General features: G+C 31.7%; 3 protein-coding genes across 3 annotated transcripts; all 3 read right to left on the bottom strand.

The window, feature by feature from the left end:
* Nucleotides 1–444: 444 nt before the first annotated feature.
* On the bottom strand, nt 445–1,902 carry LOC123923637 (probable O-methyltransferase 3). Its single transcript, XM_045976331.1, has 2 exons — nt 1,078–1,902; nt 445–941 (listed from the first exon to the last, which is right to left on the bottom strand). The coding sequence occupies exons 1-2, from the start codon at nt 1,837–1,839 to the stop codon at nt 639–641; spliced, it is 1,065 nt and encodes a 354-aa protein (XP_045832287.1). The 5' UTR covers nt 1,840–1,902; the 3' UTR covers nt 445–638.
* A 7,077-nt stretch (nt 1,903–8,979) lies between these two features.
* Nucleotides 8,980–12,945, bottom strand: LOC123923635 (trans-resveratrol di-O-methyltransferase-like). Its single transcript, XM_045976329.1, has 2 exons — nt 12,056–12,945; nt 8,980–9,391 (listed from the first exon to the last, which is right to left on the bottom strand). Exons 1-2 carry the CDS (start codon nt 12,830–12,832, stop codon nt 9,077–9,079), a joined length of 1,092 nt encoding a protein of 363 aa, XP_045832285.1. The 5' UTR covers nt 12,833–12,945; the 3' UTR covers nt 8,980–9,076.
* Nucleotides 12,946–16,439: 3,494 nt separating this feature from the next.
* LOC123923636 (probable O-methyltransferase 3) lies at nt 16,440–18,026 on the bottom strand. The gene is made up of 2 exons (XM_045976330.1): nt 17,250–18,026; nt 16,440–16,905 (listed from the first exon to the last, which is right to left on the bottom strand). The coding sequence occupies exons 1-2, from the start codon at nt 18,024–18,026 to the stop codon at nt 16,597–16,599; spliced, it is 1,086 nt and encodes a 361-aa protein (XP_045832286.1). The 3' UTR covers nt 16,440–16,596.
* Between the last annotated feature and the right edge of the window lie 1,340 nt (nt 18,027–19,366).

The raw sequence follows: 19,366 nt of genomic DNA, 5'->3' as shown, positions 1-19,366 counted from the left end.
AATGAAAAATTCTTAAAAATACCATCCGCTACTTAAGTAGCAGACATTATAAAGTATCTGCTACTTAAATAACGGACGAGACTATTTTGATAATTTTATAGTACTGCAAGAAATAGGGTAGGATAGCAAAAGTCAATATCTATATGAGCCTAAACGCCAACAATAAGCCCATCTAAAGAACAATTAAAAAAAAAAAAACTAACATAAATTCTAAACTAAATTTATTTAATATAATTTCATTCTCTATCGGCTGATCTGAGCACCATTAATAAAATTTCTACTTATCAAAAAATGGCTTATGTTTTGGGTTGAGTTTGTTTTTAGTAAAGTTTGCTTAAAAAAATAAATGGCTCTCATACATTGGTGGTGCTTCATGCTTGACAATTCTAACGCAATAGCAAATTTAAGTCACCAAATACTGAAAATATATAGGCAATTGAAGTCAATAACAATTAAACATGTTTTTGAATTATTTTCCCTTGCATGATTTTTCCAACAAATACACATAATGAAAGAGTCCAAATCACTTTATTCCAATGTTTCACAAAATTATAAATTACAATCACACATATGATAGTAGTGTCAATCCATTCTTATTCACTTCTCAACTGAGAATTATAAGACTTAGGTAGATTTTATTAAGGATAAATTTCAATGAGAGATCTTAGTCCTAAAATTGGAGTGATCTTATAGTCACTGAAACCAGCTGAAGAAATCAACTTAATCCATTCTTTCTTGGTTCTTTCTTTTCCGGAGGCCAACACCATCATGAGCATATCAAAGAAGAGTTGTGTTTCAACCGATTCACCATTTCCCTTCTCTTTGTCGACCACCATATCTATGATAATCACCTTCGCTTTTTTACCTTTGTTCGCGATTGCATCCTTACACTTTTTTAATATCTCTACACATTCTTCGTCATTCCAATCATGTAATATCCACTGCATTGTTATATCAATCAACATAAGTACTTTTTAGTATAAACATCAAACAATTTATCAACCTCTTTAGACTACAGTGTATTAGTGGCAAAAAAGAAGAAGAAATACATATATGAAATGTGATATGGCATTTTACCTTCAACAAAATCGCATCAGCCGGAGGAATTTTCTTAAACATGTCTCCACCAACGTAGTTTAAGTTATCACTTCCTTGCAAGCCATCAACAACATGTGGGAGATCAAATACAGTGCACTCCATTTTTGGGAATGATTTAGCAAGCGCCTTTGCCATGGTCCCGGTGCCTCCTCCAACATCAACCAATGACTCCAAACCGTTGAACACTCCGGTGCATTTCTCAATCACCACACTAGTGACCAATCGAGCATCACTCGCCATTGCATCATTGAATAAGTTGTTAAAGGCGGGCTCACGCGCCGCATAATCCCATATCAACATTCCATGTGCAGTTTCAAATGTCGTAGGATCATCGGTTTTTAACCAAGTTGACAATTCATGCCACGGGTTCGCCAAAATTGGATGGAGTACTGCTTGCAAAAAGGGCGTCACACTCATTGGGTGATCCTTAAGCAATAGTATAGATTCATCGGTAAGCATATACTCAATTTCTAACTCATTATCGTTAACATTATGTTCAACGAAAAAGCCAGCCTGAGTCATGACTCGCATCAAGCGAGGGATGCATGGTTTTTTCGAAGGGTGGATTGGTAGTGAAGAAGTGAGTTTTGAGAGTGGCATGGGTTTTCCATAATTGTGTATGATATCAGGTATGCCTAAATCAACAACACATTTTAGTGACATGGAATTTATGAAGTTGCAAATATGATTCCATATGTGGCTTTGAGCTTTGAGCAAATTGGAAGAACTATAGGATTCCATTCTCTTAGTAATTTTTTTAAAGAAGTATGAGCAAAGGCTTAAAGTATGAAATTCCCTTTACTTGGGGTCTCTACTTATAAGCCTAGCTGGTCTATGTAATCAACACTTCTAGAATGCAATTATGTTATGCACAAAATTTAATTTGGAATAATTTCTATGTACTATTTTTTATGCTCTGCCATCATAATTGATTACATGTGTGTATTGATCAATAGTATTAATAATTTTTTTTTAACTAATTAGTTTAGAAGCTAGAAATTTTATCTTAATGTGAATTTAAACCCTAATTTTTGTATATATATAATGCAATATCTCTATCAATTGAGTTAAAATTCACATTGGTAAAATTAATATTGCTCATAAAATTAATAAAATTCTTTTAAATCTATATTTAATGAAAATGTAATCAAATAATTGATAAATAACACTTATAAACAGCACCCAATTTTGTTAGTGGATTACACATAAGCAGGTCCCACCAACTGTACACTCTAGTACTAGTATAGCAGCCATTTATTATGAAGTAAATTCTTTATACTCTATTGTAAAATAAAAAAAAAAAAAGAACTTGAAGAAACTATACTGCCTACTCAATTTGAATGGAAATTTCAAAATCATGTTGGTCCTATTCTTTCTAATTTGTACAAACTACAAAGTAATTTAAGAATCCGAATTGAGATTTTGCACTTTTAGTTACTATATATGCAACTTTGATCATGTGCAATATTAAAGGGGGATTCATGTGTTCACCCACCGGAATGATTTGATTTAGACGACAATAATAATAATGAGGTGAATTTTTATGCACATATTCAGCGGATATGTACCAGTACATTTGTTGAAGTGGATGATTCTGATTGATTTATAAATAATATTTATTAATTTTTTTATATTAAATATTATTTATAGATCAATTACAATCATCCACCTACCGATGCATATATAATATATGAACGGGAATGTTCACCAAAGGTTGACAATTCTCTAATGTCCCAAAACATGTCCACTCGGCTTGGAGGGTTTTACAGGATAGTTTACCAACTAAGAATAAACGGTTTATGTGGCATTGCCACTGTTATAAGAGATACAAATAAGATTGTGTTTGGTGCAGCCACTTTGTCCATTCAAGCTTTACCTGTGGTCAGCCATTCAGTTGGCACGAGATGTTGAGTTAAAATTTTATATTGGTTGGAAAAGGTTATGTTGGATAAAGGTTTTGCGTGAAAGTATACGTGTTAAAAAGTGATTTGTGTGATTGCTCTTAATCTAATGTATTGATCCAACCTAGTGAGACTTTCCTCAAAGGTCTAAAGGAATAATAAGAGAATGGTGATGTATTGCATGGTGATGTATTGCGGATGGAAAGACTCATTCGGGGAATATGTTGAGATATAATAAAGTGAAATGTTAATACTTTAAAGTTTTGTGTAAAAGTAAGATATGAAAACTTACTTACGTGGTCAATCTTATGAGAGAGATGCATTCCACCTCCAATTCATTCATTCTTTGGCTTGTCAATCTTATCGAATATTTGTCGAGAATGTAAAAGGTTAAATTATATTTTTAGTTTTTTTTAACGGCAAATATATATTAACCAAGTTTCTGCATAAGATGAACATAGACCGGTAAAAAAATAACTACATAACAGTTGTGCCGTATATATGCGGAACACTGAAAAGTTCACGTTATATTTTTAACCTCTTTGAATATATCAACTTTTATTTTTAGTCTAAGAATCTTATTCGAATTTTGGTCTATTTAAATTTTCTGTTTTCAATTTTAATATAATCTCAACTGTTTTATAAAAGTTTGAGTAGCGTGTTTTAACTAACTTATTTTGATGACCTGTCATTAATAAAAGTTTTTAATAATTACATGTCTTAAAAAAAATCATTTTGAAACATGCTACTTGAACTTCTTTTTTTAAAAAAAAAAACTAATTAAAATTGAAAATTTAAAGTTGTTGGGATCATTAGAAGAATTTTTTTAGAGAGACTAAAAATAAAAATTAGTATATTTAAAAAGACTAAAAACATATTTAACCATAATTTAATAATGCTCGTTATACATAAGTTTACATAACAGTATGATTGATTTTTATTGAATGATAGTGTAAAACTCCTTTAACACTTTTCAGCTTTAGTGCATTAAAGACTTAAACTCATTTTATTAGGGATAGATCTCAATCACAGACCTTAAGCCTAAAATTGGAGTTATCTTATATCCACAAAAACCTGCAGAGTAAATCAAATTACTCCATTCTTTTTCGTTTCTCTCTTTTCCAGTGACAACTACCATCATCAACATATCAAAGAAGAGTTGTGTTTCAGTTGATTTAGTAATGTCATTGTCTCCCTTTTGGTCAATGTCCAACACCATATCTATGATAATCACCTTTCCTTCTTTACCTTTCTGTTTGAGTGATTCCTTGCATTTCTTCAATAGTTTCACACATTTCTCATCATTCCAACTATGCAATATCCACTGTGATTTCATTCAAACGTTATTTGAGTTATGAAAGAAAGATAGAGGAAATAAATTTGACTGAGAAGAAAATAAAAAGAGAAAAATATAGTATATGTTTGTTGGTGTTTTTTATAAGAGAAAATAAAAGCAATAACTAGAAAATAAAGATACATAAACCTAATACTACCTCAGTCCCCAAATAAGTGTCCCAGTTTGACCGTATCTGTGTGCACTATTTATATAAGCCACTTTGACCACATAAAGACAAATATTAGCATATAAGATATTATTAGATTTGTCAAGATCAATACTTTTAAAATATCAATTTTTCATAATTTTTAATGATCAAAATTGTGCATCACCAAATGTGACACTTATTTTATAATAGAGGAAGCAATAATGGGTTAGCACGAAACACAAGAAAAAGTTTGACCTCGTTGGTATTACAAATGTAAAGAGTTAAATGGTTAATGGATTGTTCTCACTAGATATAATTATGCGAGCAACATTAAATTTATAGTCACTTAATTTAATTTTATATAATGATTTAGTTCTTTATTTTTTTAATAATATTTTTTTTCATGTTTGGATATTGATTTTAAGCTTTAAATTTAGAATTTTCTATCTTTGTGTGCTTTTAATGATAAACATATGGTATGCCTAAAAAAAGTATAAATTTGAAGCTCGAAAAACCATTAAGAAACATAGTCCAAAAATAACCTAAAATAAATAAGTGACCAAATTATTACTTAAAATTATGTTTTTTTTTATTAAAAATAAATAATATTCATTCATTCAAATTGATAAAGTACATCGATGCAATAAAAATTCAAAATCTGTTAAAAAACTATGATAAAAAACTATGAGAGTAATTTTGTCAATTATATAAATATTGTCCATAAATTTGAAAGATGAAGTTTATAGTACTTTTTTTTTTTGGAAAGGCAAAAGATTATTAATAAGTTTATAGTACTCTATTTTCATCCTTGGGCTTTCTTAAATTGAAACTAATTTATATTTTTTGGGGTCAAGAACCATAATCTATGTTGAAAGTGAGATAGTTGCTCTCATGAAGGTTCTACTTTCCACATCCCCAACATGAGTTAGGATGTATCCTTAAATAGACTATTAGTTTTGTGTCGTCTAAAATTGAAATTCTACAAAACATGGGAAACAATACAAAAATACATTGCCTAGTTGCCAACCCTGAGGTAGTAGCATAGTGACCTCAATACACCTCATATTTCAATCCAAAGGAAACTGTTAGGAAAGTAACTCTGTTTTACTAAAACAAAAAGAAGAGTAAGATGAATACCAAAAAAAGAAAGAAAAGTAAGATAGAGAATTGAAAGACAGACTAATTAAGAATAATAAAATAAATTTTTTACCGACAATAAATTGGTTCAAGTGGTAAGAATTTTTGTCCTTTTTAGCATGTGATCATAGATTCAATTTCTGGTTCGGAGAAAATACGATTGCGAGGAAGAACCCACTTTATGTGTCACACAGGTTCCACGACGGAGATTAATTATATATTGACTACTAATGGGTAATAATATTAACAATAAATTATTTTTCTTTTTCTCTATAAAATTAGCAAATTTTAGCTTTTGTCCTTATAAGCAAATTATATTTTTTCATTTTTTTTTTCCTTCATATTTCCATCAAATCTAACAAACAACTTGGAGATAATCATGAGACATTACACGCCTTTTTGTTTTTTATAATGATGTCAATGAGAATCGAATCTTGGATCTCATGCATATTGTCCAAATCTTTCGTCATTAGACCAAACTTGGTGCTTATGACATGACATGCCTAAAACATTGTTTTTTCTAAACTACCATTCATAATTTAAGGGTATTTATTCATCAACCAATAAGAACATGTCATATGCATGCGAAATAAAAGTTGGTTACAAGTTAGTTGTGGGTATCACATGAAAATCTATTTTTGTGGCTTATTTTTATTGATTGATGGATAAATACTCTCAAATTATGAAAGAGTACGTCGAAGAATAAGTCTAATCCTTAAAAATAGACAAAAACTTATTTTAGAAGTTATCTCGTTAAAATAGTCTTTTGCTTCAAAATTTAAATCACTAACAAAAACTTAGAGGTAAAAACAGTTCGTCTCCAGGGCCGGTTCCGAGATTTTCGAGGTCCAGGGCAAATACTACAAATGGACCCCTAATAAAAAATGCATTTTTTTTTTGAACAAAACATCATTTATTTAAAATGTAAATAATGTTAACAACATCAAAAATAATTATTTATAATGCTCATTGCTAATCGTTGATGTTTGTAAGTGTAATTAGGCACTTGTAACATGGTTTAATGGTATTCTTACATGATAGTTGATGCATGTTGATGCTTATAATGCTCATTGCTAATCGTTATATGATTGTTAATCGTGTATGAAATATAAATGAAGGATATTAAGGTTTTGTTAAATCTTAATGATGAAGTATGTTGGATAGTGTTCCACATAGTAAAGGAAGAGCTTTATGCTATATAATTGTGAGTGAATTCATGAAAAACATATACATGCATTCATGAATTAAATAGGATATTGGATATTCCAATAAAGAAGTATATCGGATTATATTTATCCGATAAAGAAGGATATTAGAGGTGAGATACTCTAATAAAGAAGATGGTACCACATGCATTAGAAATGTCTAGGGTGACATTCATGAAGTTGAAGCATTAGAGTTGCATTAGGCTATGTGTGCATTTTATGATAAATGATATGTGACACATGTTTGGCTAATTGTGGTATTTGATAATTGATACTTGATAGTTTGGTATTCGATTATGTGTTTGAGAACTTCTAATTGGATTATAGATGTGAATATATGCATATGTATATGTATAATTGTGAGGCATGCTTATGTTATTGAGGAAGTGTTTAAGTATCAATTTACTTGCACTTGTATTTTGATTATGTGATCTAACTCTCATGTTTTGTGTTATGTGCTGGACCGTTGGGGGTTCAGATTCTCAGGTTGAGGATCCCAATCAGAGTTAGAGGTTTGCTCGTGCTCGTGGTAGTGCGCTTTTTGGTGAGGAGTTTAGCTTAGACTACTCCTTAGATATATTTTGTATATCTTTTGATGGGTTGTATAGAATTGCTCTGATTAGGTATTTACCGGGTCGGGTTATTCGATTGGATTGTATTAAGCTCGTGATGGCATATTTAACTTTGTTAATCCTATCTTTTGTTGTAAACATAATATCCTTTGTTGATATGGCCTAGAGCCTAGGGATATTGTGTGAACAATTATGACTATTGTATGATATACATTATGTTAATTATTGTTTTTAATTTCCGTTGTGCTAGCATTACGCGTTTATGCCGTGATTTCGTATTATAACATGTGACGCCTGAATTTTCTTAAGTGTTTTATTTATTTATATTTAATAAATTCGCGTTAAGGGGTTTGGGTGTTACATCCACCCCCTCAAGAGTAACCCCATCCACCTGAATAGCAGCCATAGCATTTCTTCGACGTCGCCCCGCCAAAACCGAATGAAAATATTTCGAATTTGCATCTCCTTCCTTGAGCCACAATGAACGAGATTGTTGCCAACTAATGCTAGCTTGCAACCGCGATAACGAATGGATATCATATGTGACTCCATGAAGCTCCGCAAGCTCCTCCTCCGAAAGGTTCTCTTCTTCCCCTTTCTCATCGAGGACTGAAAGCCTACCCTTCAGTTTGTCAATGCGACTAGGAAGATTTTGAGTGTGATCCCTATGCCACCCTGACAGTTCCGCCTTAATCATCTTAAGCTTTTCCTTAATCACATACCCGCCTCAACCATCAACCTGAAACGAATTCCACTTTTCTCTGACAAACAAGTTATAACCAGGAACATCCTTCCAACACTTAAGCATCCTTGACGGACGAGGTCCCCAATCCTCCTCATTTGCTGATAAAACCAGGGGACAATGATCCGATAACCCTCTTAACCCGGCCACCTGCCTACAGTTGGGCCAGACCAAACACCACTCCTCAGAAAGAAGAAACCTATCGATGCGACTCATCGAGGACCCATCCCCTTTGAACCAAGTAAATTTACGACCAATCAAAGGAAGATCTACTAAGGTGTTGTCTTCGATGAAACGATTAAAAGGAACATGATCCATGGATCGATGACTACCCCGTAATGAGCGACGTTCATCTACATGTTTCACGGCATTAAAATCCCCACAAACACACACCCTCCTCCCTACCAGCGCTTGAAGCCGCTCCGAAAGAGAATTCCACAATCCCTGTTTAGCCCCATCTTCACAAGGCGCATAAACATTTGCCACAAAAAACTCGTCTCCTGACTTTATAAAACGACCATGACACCACAACACATGCTCACGGCTCTCCGACGACCAAACCTCCACCTCAGATGAATCCCACAACGTTAGAAGCCCTCCCGATGCCCCAACCGAAGGTCGATAAGTTTTTAATAATTACATTACATGTCTTAAAAAAAATCATTTTGAAACATGCTACTTGAACTTTTTGTTTTTTAAAAAAAAAACTAATTAAAATTGAAAATTTAACGTTGTTGGGATCATTAGCAGAATTTTTTTAGAGAGACTAAAAATAAAAATTAGTTTATTCAGAAAGACTAAAAACACATTTAACCATAATTTAATAATGCTCGTTATATATAAGTTTACATGACAGTATGATTGATTTTTATTGAATGATAATGTAAAACACCTTAACACTTTTCACCTTTTGCATTAAAGACTTAAACTCATTTTATTAGGGATAGATCTCAATCACAGACCTTAAGCCTAAAATTGGAGTTATCTTATATCCACAAAAACCTGCAGAGTAAATCAAATTACTCCATTCTTTTTCGTTTCTCTCTTTTCCAGTGACAACTACCATCATCAACATATCAAAGAAGAGTTGTGTTTCAGTTGATTTAGTAATGTCATTGTCTCCCTTTTGGTCAATGTCCAACACCATATCTATGATAATCACCTTTCCTTCTTTACCTTTCTGTTTGAGTGATTCCTTGCATTTCTTCAATAGTTTCACACATTTCTCATCATTCCAACTATGCAATATCCACTGTGATTTCATTCAAACGTTATTTGAGTTATGAAAGAAAGATAGAGGAAATAAATTTGACTGAGAAGAAAATAAAAAGAGAAAAATATAGTATATGTTTGTTGGTGTTTTTTATAAGAGAAAATAAAAGCAATAGCTAAAAAATAAAGATACATAAACCTAATACTACCTCGGTCCCCAAATATGTGTCAAAGTTTGACCGTATCTGTGTGCACTATTCATATAAACTACTTTGACCACATAAAGACAAATATTAGCATATAAGATCCTGTTAGATTTGTCAAGATTAATACTTTCAAAATATCAATTTTTCATAATTTTTAATGATCAAAATTGTGCATCACCAAATGTGACACTTATTTTATTACAGAGGAAGTAATAATGGATTAGCACGAAACACAAGAAAAAGTTTGACCCGATTGGTATTACAAATGTAAAGAGTTAAATGGTTAATGGATTGTTCTCACTAGATATAATTATGCGAGCAACATTAAATTTATAGTCACTTAATTTAATTTTATATAATGATTTAGTTCTTTATTTTTTTAATAATATTTTTTTTCATGTTTGGATATTGATTTTAAGCTTTAAATTTAAAATTTTCTATCTTTGTGTGCTTTTAATGATAAAAATATTGTATGCCTAAAAAAAGTATAAATTTTAAGCTCGAAAAATCATTAAGCAACATAGTCCAAAAATAACCTAAAATAAATAAATGACCAAATTATTACTTAAAATTATGTTTTTTTTAATTAAAAATAAACAATATTCATTCATTTAAATTGATAAAATACATCGATGCAATAGAAATTCAAATTCTGTTAAAAAACTATGATAGAAAACTATGAGAGTAATTTTGTCAATTATATATTGTACATAAATTTGAAAGATGAAGTTTATAGTACTTTTTTTTTTGGAAAGGCAAAAGATTATTAATAAGTTTATAGTACTCTATTTTCATCCTTGGGCTTTCTTAAATTGAAACTAATTTATATTTTTTGGGGTCAAGAACCATAATCTATGTTGAAAGTGAGATAGTTGCTCTCATGAAGGTTCTACTTTCCACATCCCCAACATGAGTTAGGATGTATCCTTAAATATACTATTAGTTTTGTGTCGTCTAAAATTGAAATTCTACAAAACATGGGAAACAATACAAAAAAATACATGCCTAGTTGCCAACCCTGAGTTAGTAGCATAGTGACCTCAATACACCTCATATTTCAATCCAAAGGAAACTGTTAGGAAAGTAACTCTGTTTTACTAAAACAAAAAGAAGAGTAAGATGAATACCAAAAAAAGAAAGAAAAGTAAGATAGAGAATTGAAAGACAGACTAATTAAGAATAATAAAATAAATTTTTTACCGACAATAAATTGGTTCAAGTGGTAAGAATTTTTGTCCTTTTTAGCATGTGATCATAGATTCAATTTCTGGTTCGGAGAAAATACGATTGCGAGGAAGAACCCACTTTATGTGTCACACAGGTTTCACGACGGAGATTAATTATATATTGACTACTAATGGGTAATAATATTAACAGTAAATTATTTTTCTTTTTCTCTATAAAATTAGCAAATTTTAGCTTTTGTGCAAATTATATTTTTTTCATTTTTTTTTTCCCTTCATATTTCCATCAAATCTAACAAACAACTTGGAGATAATCATGACATTACATGCCTTTTTGTTTTTTACAATGATGTCAACGAGGATCGAATCTTGGATCTCAAGCATATTGTCCAAATCTTTTGTCATTAGATCAAACTTAGTGGCTTATGACATGACATGCCTAAAACATTGTTTTTTCTAAACTACCCTTCATAATTTAAGGGTATTTATTCATCAACCAATAAGAACATGTCATATGCATGGGAAATAAAAGTTGGTTACAGGTTAATTAGTTGTGGGTATTACATGAAAATCTATTTTTGTGGCTTATTTTTATTGGTTGATGGATAAATACTCCCAAATTATGAAGGGGTAGAAGAATAAGTCTCATCCTTAAAAATAGACAAAAACTTATTTTAAAAGTTATCCAGTTAAAATAGTCTTTTACTTCAAAATTTAAATCATTAACAAAAACTTAAGAGGTAAAAACAGTTCGTCTCTACTTTCTTTACTAAATTTTGTGATGAGGAAATTAAAGACATAATTAACGTACCTCAAACGTCAACAATAATATTATTGTAACATACATATAGACTCTGTTTGGTAAGTCCAATAAGCTAGTTTATAGCTTATTGGACGAGCTTATAAGCTTGTTTGATAAAAATGTGAAGTGTTTGGTAACGAGCTTCTCTAACTAACTTATAGCGTTTTTTGAGATGCTATTTCAAGTAGCGTATGAGCTTATAGCTTATAGCTTTTTCATTTTATTCCATATTTACCCTCATTAATTTTATTTATTTATTTTTTAAAAATTATAATAACTACCCACTAACACTTACAAAAAAAAAAACTACCCACTAACCATGTATTTTTATGTCATTTTGTACTTACAACAGCTAAATTTGCCAAACACTTTAATTTTATTCTACTAGCTTTTCAGCTATAAGCTACCAGCCATCAGCTATCAGCTATAAGCTAGCTTTTCAGCTATAAGCTAAGCTAGCTTATAGCTTATTTTTACCAAAAAGAGCCATAAATAAAATTGTAACAATTTACCTTCATCAAGATGGCATCTGCCGGAGGAATTTCTTTAAACATGTCTCCACCAACATATTTTAGATTATCACTTCCTTGCAAGCCAGCGACAACATGTGGGAGATCAAACACAACACACTCTAATTGAGGGAATGATTTGGCAAGAGCCTTTGCCGTGGTCCCTGTGCCTCCTCCAACATCGATCAATGACTTTGATCCAATGAATACTTCCCTATACTTCTCGATCAACAAATTGGTCACTAATCGAGCATCACTTGCCATGGACTCGTTGAATAAGTTGTTAAAATTGGAGTCACGGGCAGCATAATCCCACATTAGCATCTTGTGTGTTGTTTCAAACGTTGTAGGATCGTCGTTTTTTAACCAAGTAGACAATTGATGCCACGGATTTGTCAAAACCGGATCGAGCATCGCTTGCACGAATGGTGTCATACTCATTGGGTTATCCTTGAGTAGTAATCGAGATGCATCAGTTAACATATACTCAATTTCTAGCTCATTCTCTAGTGTGATATTTTGTTGAGAAAAGAAGCCAGAGTGAGTCATGATTCGCATCAAGCGATAGATATTGTCGTTTTTTGTAGGATGGATTGATAGTGAAGAAATGAGTTTTGAAAGTGGCATGGGTTTTCCATGATTGTGTATAATATCTACTATGCCTAAATCAACTACACATTTAAGTGACATGGAATTTATGAAATTGAAAATGTGATTCCATATGTGGCTCTGAGCTTTGAGCAAATTAGAAGAAACATGCTCTATATTTTGGGATTCCATACTTGCTATTTATCGATTGGGGATTGAGGAGCCTAAGATTTGAAGTATATATGGATTTGGATGAGCCTAACATTTTTGGGTCAATATATTATATGGCTAGTTATGAAGAAAAAAAAGAGTTGACTATAGACTAAAAAGGCATATAAAAATCTGGACCAAACAAAAAGGCATATAAAAAAATGTTTTATATAAATTGCTCAAAAATTCATTTACCAACAAATTTAGCCTTAACCCCTAAAAAAAGACTTGACTATAGAGTATAGACTAGAAAGACATATAAATAAAAGGCTCAACAAAACTTATAAAGGCATATAAAAATGTGGACAAAATAAAAAAGGCATATAAAATAATGTTTTATATAATTATAAATCGGTCAAAAGTTCATTTACGAACAAATTTAGTGACAAGTTTAGCTCTTCCGTCCCCTCGAGGACATCCGATAAAATTGGAACCATACAGAGTTTTAGCTCTTCCAATTTTTCAACTTCGAAAAAATTCAGTTGCTAAATCAATTACTAAATTTTCTTTTCTTCCAACCAAAGTTTTTTCTTACGCATGAGTCAAAACTTAACTCTTACCAATTAGACTAATTCATTGTTGATGTTAATATTCTTTTTAATCAAATAGTTAATAATTTACCTCAACAAATGTTTATTTTTTATTACACCATCAAATAGTTTAGTGATTTACGTCGTCAAATTCAAATAGTTTATGAGAAATGCTATATGTCCCGAAACTTAGTCTCCCGAACTGATCCCGAACGCTCCTCTTTTTTTAATTACATATATTCTTTCCAAAATAGATTTAAAACCCACCGCTAAATATCTTCTAAAATCCACCGCTATAAACCGTAAACACCGATTCACAAATTCTGAGCACCTTGTAAAACAACATTGTCACCAAGTCAAATTCTTTGATTCAAAAGCAGGGGGTTTCTTTGAAAAGTAATTTCACTTCACTTATATTCTATCTCTTCACTTCTATTCTATTCCATCTCTTCACTTCTATTCTATCTATGGGGTAATTTTTTTCAACCCTGTACCAGAGAGCTGAAAACAAATTCTCAGGAATTTAAATGGCATCCGCGTTGCCGTTACAGACGAAATGAGGAAGTTAATTATTGAAACTGTGTTGTCTTTCTTGAAAATGTAGGATAATGAAATATTTGTGTTTACTTTGATAAAATCCATGTTCTACTGCCATGGATGTGTGAAGGAACTATGAAGAAGAATACGCAGGAGAGAGATGAACAGGAGAAAAGAAAGAAGAAAGAAGAAAAAAAAAGAAAGAAAAAAAAGTTGTTGTGTGACACGTCATTCGGTATCAGTTCGGGAGACTGATTTCGGGACATATAGCATTTCTCTATAATTACGTCAACACATTAACTATATAAGACGTGACTATAGACTAGTATATCTTTCATCAAGATATCTTTATTTATTATTATTTTTTTTTAATTTGAGTGTCTTAACGCACAATTGCAAAAATTAATCTCTCGAGTTTTGTCGGATCTAAAATAGATGGCAAACTATCCCTAAAATTTTTAATTTAATACTGTTACATACCCCCAAGTCAGATATCGAATCCAAAATTTTGATTAAACTAGAAAAGACCTATCCCATCTTTTTTTTGTTGGTAATAATTCTTTGTTTTGATTACGTATAAGACGTGATTATAGACTAGTACGTATATGCCTAATTTAATCTGTCATTGTTAATGGCGTAATTAAACAGTTGTTGGAATTTTATAACATTTATCCGATGATATTGTCATAATTGCCGGCTATATTATTGCGATGACTTTTTCAGTTTAATCCAATGCAACTTGTTTCCAATTTTTATGCAAAACTCCTTTGAACTTCTAGAACCATATTAAAGGTATCATTTCGAACGATCTCGTGAGCTTATCTCGCATTATATTCGTAGGAGTCGGGATTTGAATTCTAGATACTTCACTTATTCACCATTAAGGTGAAGTTATCCCCATATAGCCTTTCAGGGCTCGTTTGGTGCGCTGAAATATAGGATAGAGACATAATATAATAAGAAATTAAATAGGATAGTTATATGATATGATAGTGACCGAATACACTTATCATTTTCTATTGGTGCACCAAACAGTAGATTTAAACAGAATAGTATAATGTTATCATATTCTGTCTCTTTATCCTGCGCATTAAACGGACCCTCAACATCCAATTGATACCAATTTTCTTAACGGCATTTCACGTCAATATCATTCTATGCCATCTAAAACTAGCCTTGTTCGTTTAGCTTATTGCAATTGGATTAAGCGGTTACTTCACGCAAAAGGGGTATTTTGGAAAACAATTGGGATTTATAATTTGATCACTTTTACTACCACAATAGTTCCTTACAATTTTCCTCAACTTTTATGCTTTTTGTTATTCTGGGATCCCATTAATTGTGTTTTTCGACTTTTTTTTACCAAAAGGGTGTAGTTTTTACCTTATATTACTAAACATGTGCAGTTTTTTAAAAATTTATCAAAAGGGTGTAAGTCATCATTGTCATGTACGACTTACACACCACTCTATTTTTTTTTTTCAACTTATAAGCAGCCACGACTTTGAGCTTTTCAATTTTTTAATAAAAGTCGTCATTGTCATTGACGACTTTCAAGTTTTTTATTATTATTTTTTTGAAAAATAGTTATATTTTTTTCCAGCTTGTTCACATCTGATTGCATCGTGTGACTATTGCAATGTTAATTGTGGCGTTTATATCGACCAAATTTACACACTGGACTACATCTATAAAGTTTATAGGCATGAACTTCATCTTCTTGGAAGCGAAGAGTATTGGACTTCATATTCGGGTCCAACATTAAAACCTAATCGTAATATGAAAAGACATAATAGGGGTATACCAAATACAACTAGAATACATAACGAGATGAATGTAGTTATACCCAATACTCTAAAAAAATCGTACTTCATATATGCGACTTACCTATTTTTTTTAAAAATAAATAAAAAACTTGAAAGTCGTCAATGACAGTGACGACTTTCATTAAAAAATTGCAAAAAATCAAAGTCGTGGCTGCCATCCACGACTTTGCTTATAAGCTGAAGAAAAAAAATAGAGTGGTGTGTAAGTCATACATGGAAACGACAACTTACACCATTTTAGTAAATATTTAAAAAACTGCACCTGTTTGATAATATAACGTAAAAACTACACCCTTCCGATAAAAAAGTTGTGTTTTTCACATCCGTTATGGGATTTTAACCATAACTCTATTAGCTATGGCTGCTATAGTAGGACTTAAATCTAATGGAGAAACCTTCGACCTGAACCTCAATCTTCATCAAATCTCGAACCTTTTTTGACTAGCACTTCTTATAGTCAATAGGTGATACTGAAGAAATCACTAATCAAGAAACTTTGCTTTCTTAGTTATGATAGCATCGCAAGCGTACAAAATTATCATATCGTCGTAATGAAAAGAGTATTAATCCTCAGGGACTAAGAGAAACAAAGTAAAATTTTAGGAAATCAAAGATTAGAAACAATAAAAATATGATTAAGAACAAATGTAGTAAAATATGAAATATGTGAGATGAGATTTGGATTTTACGGTGATGCCCTCTAACAATTGAATATTTGACGATAATGTAAAAATGATTAGTATAATATAAGTTTACATGACAATATGATTGGTTTTTATTGATTGATGGTGTAAAGCTACTTTACACTTTTACACCTTTAGTGCATCTCTCTTAAAAGACTTAAACTCATTTATTAGGGATAGATCTCAATCATAGACCTTAAACCTAAAATTGGAGTTATCTTATATCCACCAAAACCTGCCGAGTAAATCAAATTACTCCATTCTTTTTCGTTTCTCTCTTTTCCGGTGACTAAGACCATCATCATCATATCAAAGAAGAGTTGTGTTTCAGTTGATTTAGTAATATCTCCCTTCTGGTCAATCTCCAACACCATATCTATGATAATCACCTTTCCTTCTTTGCCTTTCTGTTTGAGTGATTCCTTGCATTTCTTCAATATTTTCATGCATTCCTCGTCATTCCAGTCATGCAATATCCACTGCAATTTCATTCAAACTTTATTTGGGTTATGAAAGAAACATAGACGAAATGAAAAATTATTTAAGATTTACACACACAAAGTGGAGGAACCGGGGTTAAACTTATAAATTAATTAATTTCGTCAAAATAAACTATTCTTAGAAGGAGATAAAAGGAGAAAAATATATGACTATCACTGCATTTGTCATAAACTTGTATTACATGTTATCTCGTCAAAATAGCCCTTAACTTTAGCATTGAAATTATCATAACAAAAACTTAGAGAGAAATAAAATGAAATAAAATTTGAACATTTTTATGAGTATATAGTATATATTATGTAAATAAAATTGTAACATTTACCTTCAACAAAATGGCATCTGCTGGAGGAATTTCTTTAAACATGTCTCCACCAACATATTTTAGATTCTCACTTCCTTGAAAGCCATCAACAACATGTGGTAGATCAAATACAATGCACTCCATTTTTGGGAATGATTTAGCAAGTGCCTTTGCCATGGTCCCTGTGCCTCCTCCAACATCAACCAATGATTCCAAACCATTGAACACTCCCTTGCATTTTTCAATCACCACACTAGTGACCAATCGAGCATCACTCGCCATTGCATCATTGAATAAGTTGTTAAAGTTGGGCTCATGCGCCGCATAATCCCATACCAACATCCCATGTGCAGTTTTAAATGGTGTAGGATCATCACTTTTAAACCATGTAGATAACTGTTGCCACGGATTTGTTAAAATTGGATCGAGCATTGCTTGAACGAATGGTGTCACACTCATTGGATTGTCCTTAAGTAGTAATATTGATGCATCGGTTAACATATATTCAATTTCTAGCTCATTCCCTGTAACATTTTGTTGAGAGAAAAAGCCTGAATGGGTCATGATTCGCATTAAGCGATAGATAAATGGTCTTTTTGAAGGATGAATTGGCAGTGAAGAAATTAGTTTTGAGAGTGACATAGGTTTACCATAATTGTGTATGATATCAGGTATGCCTAAATCAACAACACATTTAAGTGACATGGAATTTATGAAGTTCAAAATGTGATTCCATATGTGACTTTGAGCTTTGAGCAAATTGGAAGAAGCAACATGCTCTCCATATTGGGATTCCATATTACTACTTGAACAATTCTATTAGCAAGATTTAAAGTATATGAATTTTATTGAAACTTTACATTATTTGGGTCTATAAATAGTATTCAAGAATGCAATATCCAATGTTCCATTATATTATTATATATTGGATATCGTTTTCATTTTCAATATTTTAATCATAAAATAATTATACATAAATAATAGAGAAATATGTAACAAGTTGTGCCGCTAACCCTTTTCAAATGGAAAAATTGATTCTCTTAAAAACAATATACATGGACCTAGGTGACACAGCTACCGCTACATTTTTGGAACGGCCACTGCCTACATTACTTGTCTCCCTCTTCTCAAGGAAGTGAGTCTCAGACCGTATGTAGTTCTCGGTCCTTGAGGTGACTAGCCTTAGCTAAGTGCTAGCAGAGGTATTCTCTTTGCACTTGCTCGATCTAGACTATCTTGTTTGGATCGCTGCTACCTCACTCCCTATCCGACAACATATTTGTTATCCATAACCTTTTGAACTCTTCGCAGAAGACTCGCGACCAAAATCATTATTGCTTCTACAGATTGGCAAAATCATGATTTAATCCTATTTATTATTGCTTTATATTGGCTCAGCGTTTTGTTGATTGTTTTGATGCCTGAAATCAGTAAGTATTTGCTGGTAGTTTAAATCAGATTTAGATTTTCTTACATTTTCTGCATTTACGAAAATTTTAGGATTTTTTTTTTCTTTTACAACATATAAAAATACTGCAGAGGCTAATCCCTGAAGTTTTATGGGACTCAAGTGTAAGAACGGCAAACTCTTCCTAAGAATTTTAATACTGCTACATGTCTAAGTCACGGATCAAACTCAGAACTTAATTAAACTAGAAAAGACATGTACCTCAATACATGCAATATTGTATAAAATGATGAGTTGTTTCAGAAGTAAAGAAACAAAGCGTGCAAACCGACACCGTAATACAACAACGTTTGACAAGATTCTCATCTGTGGCCATTCTTTTATGAAAGCGCATGCAACAAACAATGATGAATGACGGATAAAGAAATGCCAAATCCATTTCGCTCAAGTGAAAGATGTTCATATGCTTGTCTATAGCGCTTAGACTTCCATGGGTTGAAATTAAAGTGTATGTTACTACGGTCGATAATTTCAACAGGGTGATGCAGGCCTGAAACAATGGACAAGAACCTGGCCTGCATAACATTGCCCATTGTTTGTTTCTAACAAACAGTTTCCAACATAAATGAAGCATCAACTTAAAGGTTATGTATTATTCAAAGATAATGTTTTGAACATTAAAACATAATGATATAGTTGATAAAACATCAAAAATAATGTTTTATCGAAC

This window comes from Trifolium pratense, linkage group LG4 (assembly GCF_020283565.1).
Source record: "Trifolium pratense cultivar HEN17-A07 linkage group LG4, ARS_RC_1.1, whole genome shotgun sequence".
Taxonomy (NCBI): domain Eukaryota; kingdom Viridiplantae; phylum Streptophyta; class Magnoliopsida; order Fabales; family Fabaceae; genus Trifolium; species Trifolium pratense.
Note: the sequence above shows the minus strand (reverse complement) of the source record. Positions and strands in the feature narration are given on the sequence as shown.